Genomic DNA, 9,461 nt, shown 5'->3' on the forward strand with positions numbered 1-9,461 from the left:
AACGTTTGAATGAAACGCATTAATACCTCTGCGTCCATTCTGTTCTCCTGTGCCTCAGAAACGCCGCCGCCTGGCTACCTCAGTGAAGATGGAGAGACCAGCGATCACCAGATGACACACAGCATGGACACGAGCTCCCCAAACCTGTCACCTAACCCTGTTTCACCCACACACAGTAACCTCGGTGAGAACCGCTTGTCTGTGTGTCTGTCTTTGTGTTAGTGTTTAATACCCCCCCTGTGGGAATTGTCTGTTTGGTTTTGGTGAGAGGAAATGAGGTGATGAAAGAATCCTTTGTCTTTCACGCCCACCCTGTGAGCAGTTGCACAGACCAAGGCAGTGTTTGGTCCACACTAAAGATACCCAATGTTTATTCTGTCATCATAAGAAAACATCTGGGAGACTGCCTTGCTACTTGATTTGGCAGGACACGTTGAAGCTTCCAGAAGCGGCTCCGCATTGCAGTTATACCAGAAATAGTTGACTTCACTGAAAGCAACCAAGGATGAGCCTGTAATCTTACTTTTTTTGTCTCTGGCATCCCATGTGTGAGGGTTGAGTTTCGTCGCTTTGTTTGGACAAAGTTTCTGGGAAGCAGCGTATGACTCTGAGGTTTTTTTTCCTCCGTCGGCTGCCAGCTGGAGCCATTTTTCTCAGGATGGCCGCACATCCTTAAAAATGTTTAAATACATGTATCTAAAATTAAGGCCTTAAAATTTCATTAATTCATTTTAAAAAATGCAAGTTGGCCTTAAGTACATTAATTACAAGTCTTAAGTTTTGCATGGCTATGTAATTTTTTTTCTTATGGAAATTTTCAATCAGGAAAAAGTTTTGAGTCGCGTGCAGATCTTGTCACCGTGTCTCGAGGTGGTGAAGGCCAACAATAACAAGCTGCTAAAGTTAGGCAGCTAACTTTTAGCGTCTTTCATGGATGAATGTAAATTCATTCGCAGGTGAATATAAATTCATGGACTGGGCTAAATGTTAGCCCAGTCCATACGAGAGTAAGTGCATTCTGTGCAAAAAACCTTGATAAGGCTGTAGAAAGCCATATGCTATGGGACAAGCTGCTGCCAAGAATCACAAACCCCCCCCAGAAATGTCAGTTTTAGGCCCCTAAAACTGATATTTAAGATGTTTTATTTGTATAAACTTTTAAATTTGAGTTGGTGTAATCCACAGAATCCCTGTTTCATTTGTGCGCCATCTTTCCTGTCTTTTATCTCATTTCCTCTCTAAATTTGTTTAGTTTGGCATTACTTTAGAGCAGTGCTTCTCAATTATTTTCCGTTACGCCCCCCCTAGCAAGAAGAAAACTATTCGCGCCCCCCACTCCCCACCGTGACTATCCATCTCTGCATAACATTTTTTCATTAACATTAAAGAAAAAAAGAAAGACATATGGTCAAACTTACAAAGAATAACTTTATTAAATCGTGTTTTAAGTCTGCAACAGAAAGATTTTAAGTGCATCAATGCCTGAAATTAAAAATAAATAAATCCATGTCTACTGCTGCAGGCAGTATCAGCTCCTCTGCTATGGTGTGGGGCTTTTTGCACTGCGTAATTTGGTACGCCACCTTATATGATGCTAGCAGCGCTCGATGGTTTACTGAAGTAGCCTTCACAAAGCGGGATGACTGTTGGCAATATTCAGCACGTTTTCGCTGAAAAAACTCTAGCGGCTTATCGGCGTGATTGGGATGTAACGTATTTAAGTGACGCGCTAATTTATTTGGCTTCATGCTGTCCGCTGCGAGCATTTTAGACACAGCAAACACAGCGGTCTTTCCTCTTCTCCAACTGTAGTCACAGTGAAGCCAAGCGCTAAATACGCTTCGTCGTATTTCCTCTTCTTAGCTTTCGGTTGACTTTCTGTTGTCTCATTATCTTTGTCTCTCTCCGCTTTTCTTTTCATCCCTGTTAAAAACTTTTTCATGTTGGGGGTTGTTGAATAACGGACGCCATAGACAGAACGCAGTCGGAGCTTTTTGTTGACTTAACACTGCCAACCAAGGCAAACCTGTTGTCTTGTAAGTCGTAAATGTTGCACTGTCGCAAACGTGACAGAAGTAACAATGAGAGCGCCACTGCCGCCTACTGTGCGCAATTACACTTTCTACTAGTACGGCCAAAAAAAGCCTGTTCCCCAGGATCACACGCCCCCCCAGGTATCGCACCGCGCCCCCCAAAGGGGGCCCGCCCCACTATTTGAGAAGCACTGCTTTAGAGTAAATAAAAGCTACAGTGTTTACTAAGCGCTGTTCCTCTGCGTCTGTCTCAGATCTCCACCCTGTGACTTACTGTGAGCCGGCCTTCTGGTGCTCCATCTCATACTACGAGCTGAACCAGCGAGTAGGAGAGACCTTCCACGCCTCGCAGCCCTCGCTGACGGTGGACGGATTCACAGACCCCTCCAACTCCGAGCGTTTCTGCCTGGGACTGCTGTCCAACGTCAACCGCAATGCAGCGGTGGAGCTAACCCGCCGACACATAGGTGGGCCTCATCGCTCCCGTTGAAATCAGTCCAATATCTGCTTCCCGCTGTGACATCTGTCTCTGTTCCCTCTAAGGTCGCGGCGTGCGGCTGTACTACATCGGAGGAGAGGTGTTTGCAGAGTGTCTCAGTGACAGCGCTATCTTCGTCCAGAGCCCCAACTGTAATCAGCGTTATGGTTGGCACCCCGCCACGGTCTGCAAGATCCCCCCAGGTGTGTGACAACTTCAGAGCGACTGTGGAAAAACTGAAGAATGAATGGAGTGTGTTACAGAAAACCAGGAGGAGGTGGATGGAAAATTCACTCGTCACAGATTAGCTCACAGACGCTTCTAATCGGGCAGCCAGAAAGCTTTCACAGGCGCGCTCTGCGATTTTAATTGTTCCCAAAAAATTCTGCAAAAGCCTGGAGTTTGATTTAAGTGTTTTTCAGCTCTATTTAACAGATGTTTGGAAAGGATTTTAAATATGGAAAATTCTTTTGTTTTCTGGACCTCGTTACCAGTGCATTGTTTTGAAATTCGGTCCGTTTGTGTCTGCAACTAATGATCATTCTGATGATTAATGGATTAATCGGGTAAAACAACTGGCACATTTTGCATAATTTTCATTCAACCACCGAAGCATTTTATACAAAGTTAAAACTGTATTAATGAGGCAATCAACAAATAAATCAACTCTTGTACAGTCTGGGTACTGTACAAGAGTTCTTCTTGTTTATTTAAACAATTAATCAACTACTAAATTAGTTGAAAATTCTTTCAGTAATCGATTGATTCTGACTAATCTAATTATTTGTGGTCTCAGCCATCTTTACACTATATTTGTTTTACAGGTTCTCTATTCAAAGTCTGACCACTGCTGAATTGCTGGCGACAAATTTATAGTGAAGCTTTATCATTTCCAATCAAAAAAGTAAGAAGTTTACATAGGTCTGATGCAAATTGTCCTTTTCTAAAACACTTCTCAGAATCCATAACAAAGCTGACAACACTGCAGCATCTCATTAGTGAAACAGTGATTAATCTAATCTAATTGTATAAACTGGATGATGCAGAACAGATGTGGCCTGTACACATCACACCCAGGACACTAAAAGTCAGAGTCCAGAGCAGCACTACCCCAAAAGACCCTATCAGGTTTCCTCCAGTTAAACAATATTTTCCGTTTCACTAGTGCCTGAATTGAGCCTGGATTTTTAAGTGTTTCTTAATACGTCAAAGCTGAACTTACTAGTTATTCGTTTCCCTGGTAAACAAAACAGTCAGAAAAACAAAAGAATAAGTCAAAAGGAGAAACACTTGTCACTTCCAGTTTTATGCGCAGGGTGGCTTCCCACATTCTCTGAATTTGAATCAAGCCATCTGTAACCGCTTGGCCTTTGGCTGCTTTTGGTTCCTTGACGTAACTCGGCTCGTTGTTTGTCTCCAGGATGCAACTTGAAGATCTTCAACAACCAGGAGTTCGCTGCCCTGCTGGCTCAGTCGGTCAACCAGGGATTCGAGGCCGTCTACCAGCTCACCAGGATGTGCACCATCCGCATGAGCTTCGTCAAGGGCTGGGGAGCCGAATACAGGTGAACCCGAGTTTGACCGGCGGTTAAATTGTGATGTTGGAGCAGCATATTACAGAATTATAGGAGAGAATGTGGTTAGTGAGGTTCAGAAATGGTTATATGTAGAATGTTACTGTTTGCAACACTGCAATACTACCAAGTTTACCACCATATATTGATTTGACTGATTATATAAAATCCTGACCAGCCCGAAAATAGTAGCATCCTATTTTAGGGCCTTTCTTAGTCTTTCACTACATGTGTAGGCTAAGTCACTTTATCCAAACACTGAAAAGCATTCATAAACCATCAAAATCCCAAGTTTAATTGTGCATATTTTGGCAGAATCTCCTAAAACTTCTGAAAAAGGTCAGTGAAACTCTTCTATAATATCTGCATTCTTGCTAAAAATGAAAAAATTACTATAGTAAATTACTAGTTCCCCAAATGTTTTGCATTTTCTACATTCGGCAATAAAGGTAGTAGCAAAATACTTTGGATTATTAAAAATAAATACATGGACAGAAACTGTATTTTCTTTTTTTTTCTTGAGTTTGAAAAGTTGCAATAAAACAAACGTATTGTGTCAACAATTGAATCTTCACAGGTAACAAAATTAGACTGGTTTCAATGACATTTCCCACTTTATTCTAAGCAAACCTCATCTTTGTCCCTGGAGTTTTGTTGACAGTCTTATGGCAATATAGTACAGATGTGTGCGTGTGCACGCGTGTGTGTGTGTGTGTGTGTGTGTGTAAAAACACAGACAATAGGAACAGACTGTGAATCACGCCCCACAATCCAGCCGCCCCCACTCACATCTGCTCACACTCTGGTGAATCCGGTGCATGACGTCACCGAGGTCTCGTCAATACAGCCAGGCCCCTTGCTGGCACGCCCGACTATTTTTAAACACACACACGCAGAGACACATGTGCTATGTCAAAAAGAGATGTCAGAGTTTCCCCTCCTTCGGTCCCCTCTCGTTTTTCCACACACTCTGACTCACTGATAGTGGGACGGATTGGTTGAAAGTTGGCCCCGACAGAGCCGCTTTCCGCCAGGGAAAGACCTCGGTGCTGCGAGCGACTGCTCAACGCTCGTGTCGTGACCAAACGCTGACATGTGGAGACACTTAAAAACAGGATTCAGGTTACATGATCGAGCAAGGCCCGCCTTTCTCTCTCTGCCTCCTCCACTCTCTCTGTTTTCACTGGTCATTCATTTTGAACCCCTCTGTCTATTTTTGCTCCAGTTAAATTATTTGGGGGAAAAAAACAACAATTCAAATACATATTGGAAGGAAATTAGGGGGAAAAAAGCAGACAAAAATAATTCTATTTAGCATGAAGATTGAAAAAGTATGCAACAGAACAAAAACCTACAGAAAAGCAATTGACAAAAAACAACCAGAGCGAAATGCAAATGACAGGAAAAGGGAAATGATGCATGTGTCAGAGTTGTCACATCTCTGCAGTGCCTTTTGGCTGAGTGAGGAAGCAGGTGTGGTTCTTGCAGCACTGATAGATCAAACTTTCATGTAACACACACACACACACACACCAGATTATTGCAGCCGATCTTTTCTTTAAGCGTTTCCTATACTGAAGGTTTCTCCCTTCTAACTCCTCTTGTTCCACTTTTTGGCTTGTGCATTAAAAAACAGAATGTTTGTCTGCAGGTCACAGCATTAACACACTTTTCTATTATAATTAAATGATCGCAGGCAACCCCCCCCCAAAATGTGACTTTAAACATAATCATTAGTATTTTGCTTTCTCACTAACATACTGTTAACCATTATTAAAAAACAAATAATAATGTGGCCATGTGCCTCTCAATCTGGTTCTAAACCAAATGAATCTATGAAACCCACAAACATGCTTTAAATGATCCGTATTTAGTTTTGAACTCACCATTTCTCATTTGACAAAGTTACAGATGTTGAAATAGAGTCGAGGTGCGCTACTTCTGTTGTCACAAAAGCAGCATACGAGGTCTGGAAACACATTATTTGGTTATTGTGTTATTCCGTAATTTGTGGAACCAACAAATCATAAGACTCAAGCAGGTTTAAACTCAGCACTTTGTATGTAAATGTCCAGAAATACAAAAAAAAAAAAAAGAAAATATACAAATTTCTCTGCAGATTTGTAAAGGAGCTCCTGGTGTTCCTTCATGCGCCCAGAGCTCCATTCATGCACTGATCCCAGCTTTTGTTACTTTTTGTTAATATGAATCCTTTCACTGAGAAAACAGATCATGTGTCTCTTTTTTATTTCTGCTAAGAACTGAGCAAAACTCTCTAGATTCTATTTGTGAGGCTTGACTCGCCTCCACACAGCTGGCTCTGCAGGGTTAACGTCTGTCCATCCTCTTCTTCCCTTTGCAGGCGGCAGACAGTGACTAGCACCCCCTGCTGGATCGAGCTGCATCTGAACGGCCCCCTGCAGTGGCTCGACAAGGTGCTCACTCAAATGGGCTCCCCGAACATTCGATGCTCCAGCGTCTCTTAGGGACGTCCTTCGTCCGCTCATTTCTCACACGCCACGTCCGCACCCTCCCCATTCCCCCCCCGTTCATCCCGACGTTGCATTCTGTTCCTCCTTTCATTCAGACACTCCTTGTTGCTCCCCCCACCTCCACACCTGCTGTCAGAAGCACTTTTGAAAACACTTTGTGTTTGTGGCAAAAAGGGGACAAAGTGCATTAAAGTCGTTAATAGGATCTCAACACATTAATTTAGTTTTCATCCTCAAGCCAGAAACTTTACGTTTGTTTTGTTTTTTCTTTCTTGCTTGATTGAAATTTGCTGTTCATATTTTTGTACAGATTTTAAATTGAACAGTAGATTTGATAAATAATTTTTATTATTATTATTATTATTATTATTATTATTATTATTATTGTGTCCCCAAATAGAAAAAAACAAAAACAAAAAAAAACATGTAAGATCATGGCAAATACATTTCACTTGACTTTCTTGTTTTGGGGCATTTCTTAGCTTATGAAGACTTCTGTAGATGTAAAACAATGAAACAGACTGAAAGTGATTTATTTAATACCTAAGTTAGCACCGTCTGTAGGAATGTACTGCAAAGAGGGTAGAAGCATTTGTTGCGGCTTTATACTTTCATTTTATGCCGCAGCTCTTATTCTGGGTAAACAAACAATAGATTTTTGGTGTAAACAACATCAAAAGGAGTCAGCTTTGCTAGTTTGAAGATTTACGCCAGCACTTAAAATGTCAGTCAGACCACCAACAGATTCTGAAGGATTCATGAGGAGAGAACAGGAAGTAAAACTCTATAAAACATTACAGGAGTACTGAGAGACAGTGAATCTCACTAAACGTCACCAGGAGGAGAAATGCACTTGTGTTTGAAAAGAAAAAAATAAATAAATAAAGTCAATGTTCCAGCATGCAGATATGGAGATTAGATGTTTAACATGCGTTACTTTCAGGAAGCCTCTCCACTTTGCAGAAATGTTGTTTGCGTCATTTTCGATTGTACATGTACCGAAACGGGACTTGAAAATACCACGCGTTGTATTCTTCACACTTTTCAGTGGCAGAGCTGCACATTCGTAAGTGTGATGTGCAGAAAGCTTTGATGTGTTCAGAGAGCAGGAAGAGGCCTCTGCTTTGTTAGCGATTTGGCTTTGGTCGTATTTTTAGCCACGCCGACTTTTTTCACATTCAAGACTGGAGAAAAACAGAAACATCTGAATCGTAAATAACGGAAAAGAGAAGTTAACCCTCTCGTGAGAATTTCAGTTTATTTCTGCAAATATTATGTTTGTTTTTTTTTTGTTTTGTTTTGTTTCTTTTTGCAAGATTAGCCCAGGTCCAAGTTGTTTGTTGGAGGTTAGAAAACACTGCAGGCAGGTCTGGGTTGTTGGATTTTTTTAAAAAATTTTTTAAAAATATATTTTACACGTTAACATGAGCAGATTTGTTTTAAGCTTTTTATAAAGGGATACGTGCTGCAGCAGCGTGTAAATAACAGTAGTGTCTTAATTGTTTTTTATATATATATATTATGATTTTCAGGTGTCTGTACATATACAATGTAAAGGTGTTTAATTGTGACCATTAACCTTCATAATGTTGATGGATTTAGAAGCAGGAGAACAAATTAAAAAAAAAAAGAAAACTTGGTCAAAGCTGTTGCAAAATTATAAAAAACAGTCACAGCTTTGAACCCATTTTCTTTCACCCACCCACTCAGGTGGAAGTGGATCAATTTCCTTCTGGTTCTATAACACTAGACAAAGACTCAGTGGGCGTGCATGAACAATATGTTTGTTTTCTCTTTATTTACATGAACCTGGCCCTTGATGTTAATGGCACCCCATTGGTGCTAATCTGCAACAGAAGAAGAAGCAGCGACATAGTGCCATTACACGTACGCGGGCCGATCCTGAGCGATCGTTTTTAATCGTGTAAACTGTCAAAGTGTTGGTTTGTTTCAGAAACAGTAGCATCTACCAGTCTGAAACAAGCCGGCTTCTCGTGTCCTTGAACGCAGCAGCCCTGATTCTGTTGGGATCTTAAAACCCTTGTGGTTGATGTAATTACCCTGAAGGGAATGTTTTAAAAGCAAATTTGTGCTTTTTGATACACTCTGAAGGTTATAGCCGTCGTGTTTGTTTCTTCCATTTCAAAGTTTCTGTTGTTATCATTAGTGGCAGTTTACGGTCCTGAATTGGTCTTTTTAGATTTCTTGTAAACATTTTTTCTTTCCATTTTTCCACACCTGCTTAAAAAAAAAGTAGATGTGATGCTTTGTATTTTTGTGCATTTCTGTTGATCTACAAATAAAATCTCAAACTTGAGCTGAAACCTATTGTGGATGCAGTATATTTTACTTGTGCTTTTAATTTATTCCTGAACTCTTTTCTATCTAGGAATGGATTCAATATTGATCATCAGAGCTACCGACTAGATTGTATCACCCCTGTGCTGTGGGTAGATCCTGTGGGTAGATCCTGTGGGTAGATCCTGTTTGCTCATAAAGACACAATAAGAAGTCTACAGCCACTCATTATGGTCTTGATGACTCATCAGGCCCACAAGCACCAAACAGCCTGAGTACAACAAACAGAGCGCCTTACGTCAGGACCAGATCGTCCCGTTTGAGATCAAACTTGTCAAAAGCCGTGTCCGTCCATCGTGACATTTACTGAGGTTTTGACCCCCAAAAAAGACCCTTACTTCATAAAAGCACAATTGAAACCTTCAGCTGCTAACACGGACAAACCAAAAAGCCTAACAGAGGACGGTTTTATAGTCAACTGTAACAAAGATTGAGCTCTTTGGTCACAACGAGAAGTGTGTTTGGAGGAGTCAAGGTTTTGCTGCCAGTTGTACAGGTGAGCTGAACAAAGTGAACAGAATAATGA

The 9,461-nt window shown here is 41.1% G+C and overlaps 1 protein-coding gene across 1 annotated transcript in view; it reads left to right on the forward strand.

The window, feature by feature from the left end:
• LOC129369520 (mothers against decapentaplegic homolog 3) overlaps nucleotides 1-8,901 on the forward strand; it is a 28,905-nt gene extending 20,004 nt beyond the window's left edge. Inside the window, exons 4-8 of the mRNA XM_055044993.1 lie at nucleotides 59-184; nucleotides 2,288-2,500; nucleotides 2,577-2,714; nucleotides 3,932-4,076; nucleotides 6,448-8,901. Of these exons, the coding sequence (XP_054900968.1) occupies nucleotides 59-184; nucleotides 2,288-2,500; nucleotides 2,577-2,714; nucleotides 3,932-4,076; nucleotides 6,448-6,571 (746 nt within the window). The 3' untranslated portion in view covers nucleotides 6,572-8,901. The remainder of the gene's footprint in view (nucleotides 1-58; nucleotides 185-2,287; nucleotides 2,501-2,576; nucleotides 2,715-3,931; nucleotides 4,077-6,447) is intronic.
• The last annotated feature ends 560 nt before the right edge of the window (nucleotides 8,902-9,461 follow it).

The sequence above is a fragment of the Poeciliopsis prolifica genome, unplaced genomic scaffold (genome assembly GCF_027474105.1).
Source record: "Poeciliopsis prolifica strain line A6 unplaced genomic scaffold, Auburn_PproV2 SCAFFOLD021, whole genome shotgun sequence".
NCBI classification, from domain to species: domain Eukaryota; kingdom Metazoa; phylum Chordata; class Actinopteri; order Cyprinodontiformes; family Poeciliidae; genus Poeciliopsis; species Poeciliopsis prolifica.